General features: G+C 35.1%; 1 protein-coding gene across 1 annotated transcript; it reads left to right on the top strand.

The window, feature by feature from the left end:
- Positions 1 to 1364: 1364 nt before the first annotated feature.
- Positions 1365 to 6638, top strand: LOC141483738 (uncharacterized). The gene is made up of 2 exons (XM_074178538.1): positions 1365 to 3702; positions 3757 to 6638. The coding sequence occupies exons 1-2, from the start codon at positions 1365 to 1367 to the stop codon at positions 6636 to 6638; spliced, it is 5220 nt and encodes a 1739-aa protein (XP_074034639.1).
- Positions 6639 to 12558: the final 5920 nt, after the last annotated feature.

Below are 12558 nucleotides of genomic sequence, written 5' to 3' on the forward strand. Positions count from 1 at the left end.
ATATGGCATCCCTTACCTCTATGTATGTGAATTCCACAAAGCTCAACATTTGAATATGGTTGACATTGACATTTTCAAGAAAGTCAGTAGCAGATTTATTTAATTTCTGTTGTGACAGATTGTTAACAAAATTTTTTGCTACATTACTGAAATATTCATTGAAATATTCTCCTGTGAAACTATTTGAATTTACATTAGATTTACTTTCTCTATGTCTGTTAATGAGTTGCCACATAGCTCTAGGTTCATTAACACTATTCCTTATGAAGTTATCATGGCCAGAAATCCAGATCAGAGACAATCTGTTAAGTTGCAAACAACTTACTTTCCGATACAAATTAGAAGAAAATCCATCTCGAAACAACTTTGACATGAATATTGAATCATACGAAACGAAAAGTACTTCAGAAACAACTGTCTCTGTGTAAATTTCTCAAAAGATATTGGAGTAACTCCCGGGGGCTTTGCTGCGCGAAAATCGAGATACTAATATCAGGATTTGATTTTGAAAGAAAATATGTTTATCAATATGTCCGATAAATTTTCTGACCAAGCACTACTGCTAGAACTTTGATTAGAACACCTTTCGTACTTTTGAAACACTGGTATCAATATCTTTCATGTAGGCATCACTCTTATATATATACTTCATCAACCATCGGGTGTTTGATAAACATTGAATCACACTAATCCAATTTTTGAGAATACGGAAGAGTATCCGATACTTATGTGTCACTACCCCTTTGCATGGCGATACTTATTCATAGAATTAATAATAAAAATGAATAAGTTGTTGAGTTTTATTTGAATAAGAATCACTTTGTATTTGTTTTGACATTTTGAAAAATAGTTGAATGACAGTTTTTGTAAACAAGAAGAATAAAAAACCGCTTTTGAAGTAAAAAAGAAAAAGTTTGCGTTTTATTTATAGCAGTATATTCAGAAACGATAAACATTGTGCCGGTCTTCGAGCGGATATACTAATAGTGCACATTTCTAGGTAAATATAAACATTGTGCTGGTCCTTCGAGCCGGATATACTAATAGTGCACATTTCTAGGTAAATATAAACATTGTGCTGGTCCTTCAGCCTAGAGAACGGCAAAATGGAAACACGTAGCAAGACTGCCAAAGCAAAAAGCGAGAGTCATAAAAAGGATGTCACCACCATCAGCGAAGTTAGAAAAGTTGACAATGCTGAACGCGATGCCACAGAAGACAAGTTATCTGTAGTCTCGTCCAGTAGAAGCAGTAGAAATGATGGTGCACAGTCTAAATCGGCTTCAGTATATTTATCTGTGAGATCCAATGCAAGTATTTATATGAGAAAACTCATGGAAGTCCAGGTAAAAGCTGACGAAAAAATGGCTATATTGTTGTCTAAGCAGTTCGAAATGGAAAAGCAAATGATTGAGAATAGGTTGGCATTAGAAAAAGCTAGACTAAGTGAGAAATTTGATTTGGGAGTAAGTAATACATACCGTTCGGAAGGTGACAATATTTCGTTCAGAAATTCACATCATTCAAAAGATGACGAGATTTCTTCTGTTGATTCTGAAGTGAAAGTGCGTAATTGGTTGCAAAATACGGACGTCAAGAATATGACAGGTAAGAGGTCGTTCCACAAAAGTCAAATTGACAATACTCATAATAGTACAAGGGCTTCGTTCGAAAATAATACAGGGGCAAGACATACACATTATAGAAAAAATGAAGAAGCTTCAGGTGCAGAAATTAGGCAGTTGTTGGCGAGACAATCAATTGACAAAGATTTACCAATTTTTTCTGGAGAAACTATTGAGTGGCCAAGTTTTTATCAACAATTTCTTTCAACAACTAACTTATTGGGTTTAACAGATGAAGAAAATATGTGTAGGTTGAGGAAAGCTTTGAAAGGGGATGCTAGACGATCAGTGGAGGGATTGTTGTTATCTATTTCATCAATCAAACCGATTATCGACATTTTGATTAGTAGATACGGTCGAGCAGATTTGATTGTGAAAAGTCTGGTCAATAAGGCCAAGAATTTTCCTATAATGAAAAATAATGATTTCAGGTCTCTGACACATTTTGCGGAAGATGTATCAAATCTGGTGGTTACCCTAGAAATCATGAACATGCAGAACTATTTGGATTGCCCTCAAATTCTGGAGGAAATTCTACAAAAGTTACCCTACAACATGCAGCTTTCATGGGGTGAAAAAGTACTTGAGAAGAATGGTAAGAGCACTTTACAAGAATTTAAAAAGTGGCTGTGGAGAAAGTCGGAAGCAGCAAGCTACGCTCAATCTATGAATGTGGGTAAGCCTTCTACAAATCAGGTATCTGGTAAGTTCTCTCAAAATCAGCCTCATAAAGAGAGATTCAAAACAACTCTTGTTACTTCTCAAGAGAAGAGTACTTCAGTTCGCAAATGTATCATATGTGAAGAGAAACATATAATAGATAAATGCAAAACTTTTTTGGATCTCTCGATAGACAAAAAATGGGATTTCGTAAAAAGTAATGGTATATGTTTTTCTTGTTTGGGAACATCTCACAAAATAAAATTTTGTCGTAACAAAAAGAAATGTGGGGTAAACAACTGTGAAAAAATACATCATAAAAGTCTTCATAATGACGCATTTGATAAAAATAAGGAGAAAAATGATACTGTTAGTCTAGAAATAGTTGCTCATACCACAAAATCATTCAGTACAGAAATTTTATTGAAAATCGCTCCGGTTATAATAAGATCTTCTCAGAATGAACTTGAAATTTATGCATTATTTGACGAAGCTTCAACGGTAACTCTTCTTGATCAAGATTTAGCAGACAAGATGAACCTCGTTGGCGAAGAAACAGAGTTAGGTTTGAAGCGGACCCACGAAGACACTTGCAAGAGATTATTATCAAAAAAAGTAAGTTTTGAAATAGCTGACAAAAATAGGACCACATTTTATCAGATGGAAAATGCATATACAGTGAAAGACATGGATCTTCCTAGGCAAACGGTTGATGGAAAAAGACTGAAAGAAAAATGGAGCCATCTGGAATATATAGATTTTGCTAGTATGGCTCAAGCAAAACCGCAATTGTTGATAGGACAAGATAACTGGGATCTAATCACTAGTCGAGAAGTAATTGAAGGTCCTAAGAACTCGCCAGCGTTATCAAAAACTAAATTGGGATGGATAGCACATGGAAATTTGAGAGAATTCAGAGGTAGACAAGATAGCAATACTGTTCTTCATATTTTCCATAATCAGATGAACTGTGATGAAAAATTACAAGAAGAAATCAAGAATTATTTTTTCACGGAGTCATTTGGCGTCAAAATTTCTGAAGATAGATCAATGAATTCGGAAGACAAAAAAGCAGTTCAAATAATAGAATCAGTTTCAAGAAGAATAGGGGATAGAGACCGTTGGGAAACTGGTTTGTTATGGAGAGATGATAGTTCAACTTTACCAGAAAGTAAGTATAAAGCTCTTCAAAGACTTCAGTATCTTGAAAGAAGAATGACTAGAGATTTGGAATTCGCTATGACCTACAAACAGAAAATAGAAGAATATTTAGAGAAAGACTATGCAGAGAAAGTGATAGAAGGAAATGAAGAATCAAGTAAGGTATGGTATTTGCCACATTTTGGAGTCGTAAATGAAAATAAACCCGGCAAATTGAGGTTCGTCTTTGATGCAGCTGCCAAAGTGGAAGGAAAATGTTTGAATGATTTTTCAATGAGAGGACCTGATTTATTGAATTCTCTTGTTGGAGTTATTTTCAAATACAGAGAGAAAGATGTAGCTTTCTCAGCAGATATTCGAGATATGTTCCACAGAATAGTTATCAGAAAAGAAGATCGTGCTGGACAACGATTTCTCTGGAGAAATAATTCCAATGAAGAACCTAGCACCTATGAAATGAAGGTGCTAATTTTTGGTTCTGTGGGCTCGCCTTTTTCGGCACAATATATTGAAAATCGAAATGCATTAGAGTTCCAGAATAAGTATCCTCAAGCTGTAAATGGAATAATAAATAGGCATTATATGGATGATTATCTGGACAGTGTGTACACAGAGGAAGAAGCTATTCGCCTCATAAAGGAAGTCATTTTTATCCACAGACAAGGAGGATTTGAACTGAGAGGTTGGGTATACAATTCGAAAGAAGTTTATAGACATATTCCAGAAGAACTTAGGGGTGATGAAAAACTTCTGCAAGAAAGAAACAATTTGTCGCAGAGAATTCTCGGTTTGAAATGGATTCCATCATCCGATCATTTGGCGTTTTCTTTGAATTCTTCAAAAATGGAAAAAATAATTTCGAAAGGAAAAAATCCAACAAAGAGGCAGATCCTCAAAATAGTGATGTCTCTTTATGATCCTCTAGGACTCCTCGCACACTATGTCATTAGAGCAAAAATTCTTTTACAGGATATATGGAGAAGTGGCATAGGTTGGGATGATGAGATAACTCATAATCAGAATATTAAATGGGAGAAATGGATTGATGTATTTGCAAAAATTGAAGATCTTAAGATACCTAGGTGTTATGCATTGAACTTCATTTATGATTTTAATCTACAGCTTCACATCTTCTGTGACACGAGTGAGCAAGCGTTTTCGGCAGTAGGTTATTTCAGATTTGAGAAGAACGAAAACATTCTTGTCTCTTTGGTGATGGCAAGGACGCAAGTAGCATCTCTAAAGCCAATAACAATTCCACGTTTGGAACTTCAAGCCGCTGTAATGGGTTCCAGATTGGCAATAACAATAAGGAAAGAACATTCATTCGAAGTGAATCAAACACACTTTTGGACAGACTCGAAAACGGTTTTGTGTTGGTTGAGATCAGAACCAAGAATGTTCAAAACTTTTATAACGCATCGAGTGGGCGAGATTCAGGAGAACACGAAAATTCCTGACTGGCATTGGATTCCTTCCAATCTGAATATAGCAGATGAAGCTACTCGAGATACAAAAGACATAAATCTACAAGAAAACAGTCAGTGGTTTCAAGGTCCGGAATTTTTATACAATAAACAAGAATTTTGGCCAATGGAACATAAAAGAATAGACAAGGACGAAGAAATTCAAGAAAATCCAGAAACCTTCGAACTTAAACATGAATTCATATTATTGACAGTTTCACATAGAATTGAATATTTACCAGACATCACAAGATTTTCTGACTACATGAAATTGATAAGAAGCACAGCCTATGTTTTCAGATTTCAACATAATATCAAACAACTTGGCAAAAATCTCCAAAAACAAGAATTGACAATTGAAGAATTGAAGAGAGCAGAAAGAATTTGGAATAGGAAAGTGCAAGAGGATTGTTTTTCACAAGAATACCATCTTCTGATGAAAAATAGACCTATACAAAAATCAAGCAAACTTTATCAATTGTCACCATATATGGAAGATGATATTATTTGTTTGGGAGGAAGAACAGATAACTCTACAGAGCTCTCTCCTCAAGCAAAGAGGCCAATCATACTAGACAATAAACACACATTCACTAGATTACTTGTTCAATTTCATCATTCAAAAAATAATCATGCAGGTCTACAACAAACTCTAAATGAAATAAGGCAAAGATTTTGGGTACTGCAGGCCAGAAAATTGGTAACTAAAACAATAAGGTTTTGCAATTTCTGTAGCATAAGAAGAACAAAACCTCAGATTCCTGCAATGGGACAACTTCCAGAGCAACGACTGCAGAAACCACCTAGAGCATTCACCTATACTGGAATGGATTATTTTGGACCCATGGAAGTTTCTATTGGACGAAGAAAAGAAAAAAGATATGGGGTAATCTTCACATGTATTTCAATTAGAGCTATCCATATAGATATCGCAGAATCTCTCACCACAGATTCAGCGATTTTAGCAATAAGGAGATTCATTTCTAGGAGGGGACAGCCTTTATCAATTTGGAGCGACAATGGTTCAAATCTTACCTCAGCAAACCGAGAATTGAAGGAGATAATCAGAAATTTAGACGAAGATTTGATCAAGAGGAAGATGGTATCTCAGGAAATTGATTGGAAGTTTATTCCACCAGCAAGCCCACATATGGGTGGAATATGGGAGCGCATGGTACGATCGGTGAAAGATGGACTGAAAAAGATTCTGAACGAAAAAGCACCTAAGCAAGAAGTTCTTTTAACTTTGCTAGCAGAAGTGGAACATATAGTAAACAGTAGACCTCTGACATATGTATCTTCCGATGGAGAGGATTTCGAAAGTATTACACCAAATCATTTCCTCATAGGTACATCTAGCATAGCAAAGCCACCTATAACTTTTGAAGCAAATGAAATCAACTACGATTTGAAAAAACGTTGGCAGTTTTCACAACAACTTGCAGAACATTTCTGGAATCGTTGGATAAGGCAATACATACCCATACTCACAAAGAGATGCAAATGGTTTCAAGAAAAGAAAAATGTAGCAAAGGGTGATATTGTCATACTCATGGATAATAAGCTACCAAGAAACAATTGGCCATTAGGAAAAATTGTTGACGTACACCCCGGTAAAGATGGAAGAGTAAGAGTCGTAGATATCAAGATTCAAGACAATATTTATCGCCGCCCTGTTGCCAAGCTGTGTCCAATTCAGTTATTAGAAGGAAGTATTCAAAACTAGTTCATTGTTTGAATACAGGGGGAGAATGTTGAGTTTTATTTGAATAAGAATCACTTTGTATTTGTTTTGACATTTTGAAAAATAGTTGAATGACAGTTTTTGTAAACAAGAAGAATAAAAAACCGCTTTTGAAGTAAAAAAGAAAAAGTTTGCGTTTTATTTATAGCAGTATATTCAGAAACGATAAACATTGTGCCGGTCTTCGAGCGGATATACTAATAGTGCACATTTCTAGGTAAATATAAACATAAGTTAAACAGTGGATTTTGGTAATATTTTACGTCTGGAGCCAGAGCCAATCAACTTTTTTCTACATGATTTTGATATAAGGCACGTTGAATCATTTCACCTTAGAAGTGATTTCATTACTGCCCAAGTATTCTTACTTCTTTTCACAAAGGCTAGTGAGAAGAAGAGTCGGGACATATTACCTATACCCTGATTCGATACCCTCGTAGTTTGTTAATGTTAGTTTCTACAGTATCATTCAATAGAACACTTTTCATTCACATTTATTTAGTTCATTTTAATAATTAGTATGCGAACTTAATAATATTCAGTGATACACGACTTCTCAGGGCCACTATGGTTACATCGTTAATGTCTGTATATTGCTACGGTAAATATCCTCTATTAAAAACTGTCGTGAGGGTAATGACTTCCTCATAAGCTTCACGCGAACTAACAATAAAAACTTCTATTCATGCCACTGGCAGTGGGTCAATTCACAGGAATATGCATTGAGTATAGTTCCGGGAATATTCTATTACTAGTTGTGCCTAACAGTTTTTCTATTTTTGTTCAGTAATTAGGCACGCTTTTGATATATTACCGAGTGCTGAATGTCAAAATAATTTACTTGATGCATAATTTCGTCAGAAATACTAAAGATAGGGAATTCTTCAAGTCGACAACTCCAATTTATCGTAATACCTAGTGATGTGCCAAAATCCAGTTTCCGAAGTCATCAACGATCACATTATCAGGTGAAACAAAATTGAAACTTTGTTTTGATGGACTTGATTAATAATTATTTAAAATTGTATACTTGTGGAATAACTCATTTTGAAGTAGTTATAGTCTCAATATTGTATTTTTATCCTTATGGCGCTATATGGCGCCTGTGCGGAAATAGCGATTCACATTGGATTTCAATCGTTAGAGATTAAATCCAATTAGAAAAACGTTCTCAGGAAGTTCTTTTCACATAAACGCAGTTCTCTAAATGACAGAGTTTTTAAACAGTGAAGTTCGAGGTGTACTGAGTAGAACCTCAAAACGATGAGCAGCCACAGTCCGTCGCGTATTTCTGATATGTACCGCTCTTGGTGAATTCAAATGTGCTAAGTCACTTGAAAAACTCCCGTGAAAGTATCAATAGAAGAGAGACAAATCCCCTACCTTTCTTCGATGTTTCAAACTATCAAGATTGCAAGTGATGTTCTCGTTTCCAATCAGGCGAATGACTCTTTTCTAGATGGAATCTAGCAGCTTCAGAGTATGCTTAGGGGCGGAGCTCCATACATGGGAACAATACTCTAAAAATGGTCTGATCTAGGCTTCATAAAGCATCAAAAGTTGCTGAGGTGTGTATAGTTTTCTGGTTCGGAACAGTGTTCCAAGCTTTTGAGAAGCAGCCTTTGCAATTTTAGCGACTTGATTGTGCCAAAACATATTGGTGTCCATTTTAACCCGCAACAAACGTATCGAAGCAGAAAACGAAATTGTCCATTCTGACATTATTATATCCGGTTCGGAGACATTTATTTACTTGGGTTCTCTATAGCATTGAGCTGAACCTGGTTACTTTCACCCCAATTCGAAATCACTTCTAGATTTTCATTAAGATATTCAACCTCCTGCTGCCGGTGAAGATATGTGTATCCACAGCTGATGTCCTGGAATTCAAATGAAATGACGAGACAGGTGTGCTGTCGTCAGCAAAGTAATATATTGGATTCTTGGTTTCTTCCAATAAGTCGTTTGTATATAATAAAAGGAAGGTTGGAGACAACATGGATCCCTGGGGAACATCAGCGTTGATGGTAAAAGTATTCGTGAGATATTCATTGACGGCCACTTGCAGGAAACGTTCTTTAAGGAAGCTGGAGAGCTATACAAAATCAAGTTTGTTGTTTTCTTGTAAATAATCCTAAACAGAAACGAAATTACAATTTATTAAGTAATTCGAATCATCAATCAATTTACTAGATAAACACCTATCATTTAGTGAAATTGTTGAATTTAATTTACCAGTTTATTCAATTATATAATCATCAAATGTGTATAAATTGACGAATTCTAAAAAACAAGTCATTAGAAACAGAAGTGTAATTAATTCTGTGTTCATATGCCATTTGATTATCAGCTTCATTATTGAAAATCAATTTAATCGAGTAAAATTATTAAACGCCTTTGATCATTGGACCCCACTGAACATATTTCCGCGTAACATAATCGAATGTATCTGACTTTACAAAGTGCATTCCTTATTATCGTAGAAACAAACCTAGCAGTTATTCAAAGTTCAAAAACGTATACAAATTTACTTAATTGTTGAAGGGAGAAAGGTAGATTCTTTTCAGTTCTCGCCATTGTCCACAACAAAGAAGACACCTCAAAATAGAGAGTAGTAAAATAGTAGAGGTTTAAATATCTTATCTGAAAGTCCTTTAAAATCATCATTGGTTATAAATCATAAGAAACTATTATCGAACCTAGACCGGATATTAGTCTCAATGAATTCGATTCCATATGATTTTTCAGCTCCGAGATTGGATACTAACAATGTGAAAATATTACAAGCACGCTTATCAGCAGGCACACTATTTTAATCGACTCATAAGATTCAGCCAAGCATGGCTTTTCCGCCACTAGTTTGGGTGAATCATCGTTCTGCTAAGGCGAACTTGTTTCTTAGTCTGGTCTCATAGGATTATTAACCAAGAACTCTTGCTTCTTATCTGTTGGGATTGTTCAGTCAACGTTTATCCCCTCTGTAGACTTAGGGAAGGATTATTACCTACTGTTATTTCAAAACACTACCTATCATTTCCATTTTCCTTAAAAACTAATATTTTCGAATAATGGTAGACATCTCAGGATAAATGTTGTTGAATTAACGTTATCATTATTTCTGCTTTGATAATTATTCATTTCAAATAATGGTGGACGAGCGGGTTTGATGTCGTCGAGTAGAACTACATTTTTATCAAGACTCGTTGCTCCGATCGACTTTCCACACGAGTACTTTTATTCATAAAATTGTCCAAGTAACCTTATTTTGTTGAAAAATATTGAAAAATATCTGTCATTTCAAAGTTTTGGGGTGTGGACCATCGGGGGTAGTCCGTTCCTGACTTTGTAGCAAAACAACTGACTCCTGCATGAAAGCTCATCGACGGAATTCATTTGTTTAGTCAATTACCAAAATTTGGATGATTTTGAATATTCACTTGAAAAGTTATCAAAGAAAAACATTTTTCATTTTGTAACTTCGAGGGCCCGTAACTTGGTTACGAAGACTTTTAGGAAAAAAAGTTATATGAAGTACTGGTGATATATATATATATATATATATATATATATATATATATATATATATATATATATATAAAGATGGATATGTGGAAAACCAAAACATTCCTTTCTCAAATGCTGTCTTATACTTCAAAACTCTTGGATAGACATGCCCTTCTGAAAGAACTTGACTCTCATCGCCTGAATTTGTAGTGAACTGCTCAAAAATGGCTATCATCAATAGGAAGGCTTAACTAATTTTCTCTGGTCTGGATTGCTGGCCACACACTAGAAATCGTGGTAGTGTGACTGGAAGGTCACATCCTCAAAAGAATGGTATGATACTTAACAATTGTTGTATTACAGGGATGGGCAACGCTATTTAACAGGCCTTTTTTAGAGGTTACCCTAAACTGAATCATCACATGCAGAAACTTGGACTGTCGGAAATTGGTGCCTGCCGTCTCTGTTCGGAAGATGATGAATTTTCGTGGATCGAATCAGGTTTCCAATGTTTGTTAGAATTCCACTACTACCATTTGACATGGAAGGTCATTCACTAAATTAACTCTTTGGCTTCGTCAGAAAGCCGAATATTTGGCAGACATATTTGGTCGAATTTAAAGAGGGGAGAACCACAATAAAAAGTCTTGAGTTGCAGTGGAGGGCCTATCTGCACTTCAAAATAATTCAAAAAACATTTTCCCTTAGTGCTAGTTGAAATACTAGAAAAATGTGGAACGTTGGAAAATTTCCAAAACACATTCAAGATCAAATGTAAATGGAACTATCAGATTGTTTCATAGGTTTTCTTTGTTTAAATGCCATATGTCAATAAATATTTATTCTACTGTGTGCGCACAAACTCATTTTCAATGTAACTCCCACTACAGCTCTTGCAAGACATACAAATGCTCTGTACAGAGTCGTATCATAACTTGTTCTTCAATGATGTTGGCGTTTGGCATTGTCTGAATAATTTGTGTCTGAATAATTTCTGAAAAAATGTCATCGCCTAACAAAAAACCAGTCATCAAGAGTCAGGCACTTAAAATAATTTCAAAGGGTTCAATTATTTTCAAAGTGTTAAATGTGAGTCGGATACGTTTTCAAATGTGAAAAATGAAATATCTCTCGCTACAGGTAACATTAAATAAATTTAAAAAAATTACTATTTCAACACAAATCTGTATTCTTTCATTAGGTATTTCAATAAAAACCATTGAAAGAGTGTTTAAAGAAGGTGATATAGTGCTGCAGGTTTTTCCGGGTTTTCCTGCAGCTAAAAATTAAAAGCGCCACTGGAATCAATGAAGTCGCCGCGGAGCGCTAATTGATTTCTATTGTTGTTTTATTATTTTACAAATATTGTTAAAATTGTTAACAATTGTTACATATTAAATTCATCTATTTCTGTAAATAACGGAGAAGTGATATTTTCCACCGAAAAAAAAAGGGGCCTAGAAGAACACCAGTAACTGATATTCCCGAGTGTGAGTATTCCAATATTAGACGGATTATTTACGACTTTCATAAGAAAGAAGAGTGTTGTATTACGGTAAAAAGTTCCAACACAAAAGTAATGACGTTTTGGGAATTGTGGCTTCCGAAAGATCTCTTCGTAGAATTTTAAAGATAATAGGATTCAAATGGAAAAGTACTGAAAGTATTAAAAAAAATTAATAGATGAAATGGACATTAGAGCATTCAGAATCAAGTATTTATAAAAAATCAATTATTTTCATAGCCAACAGCAACCAATTGTGTTTCTTGATGAAACATACCTTTATAGTGGACATACATCTTTCAAGAACTGGACGGATGAATCAAGTAAAGAGTTATTTAAAAATGTTGCGACGAGGCCAAGACTCATTTCTGTCCATGCAGGAGATGACATGGGCTTCATACCTAACTGTCGACTCATATTTAAATCAGGTACATCAGGGGATTATCACCTGAAAATTAGGGTAATTGGTTACAAAAAAAGTTGATCCCAAATTCACCTGTGAATTCGTTAGTTGTGATCGATAATGCTCCATATCATAATATTCAAATTGATCCAGCCCCCAACACAAATTCTAGGAAGGCTGATATGGTGAAGTGGCTAACATGCTCAAACCCGAATTTTTGATCAAAGTGAATGAAAAGCATCATATTAGATACAAATTTGATGAGGTTTTGCTTGAACACGGACATAACCATCCAGATTTGAATTCCATTGAACTCATTTGGGATACTGTCAAAAAAACGTGTCCCAAAAGAATGTAACTTTCATGTTGGAAGATGTGAGGAGCGGAGCACGAGTTTGATCAAATCACTTTCGAGGAATGGCAAAAGCTTTGCTGACATGTAGTAGATACAGAGCGGAAACATTGGGAAAATGAAACATTCACAGACGTTC

This window comes from Leptinotarsa decemlineata, unplaced genomic scaffold (genome assembly GCF_025532065.1).
Source record: "Leptinotarsa decemlineata unplaced genomic scaffold, Ldec_3_MD MMD2_tig00004067_RagTag_RagTag, whole genome shotgun sequence".
Lineage (NCBI taxonomy): Eukaryota > Metazoa > Arthropoda > Insecta > Coleoptera > Chrysomelidae > Leptinotarsa > Leptinotarsa decemlineata.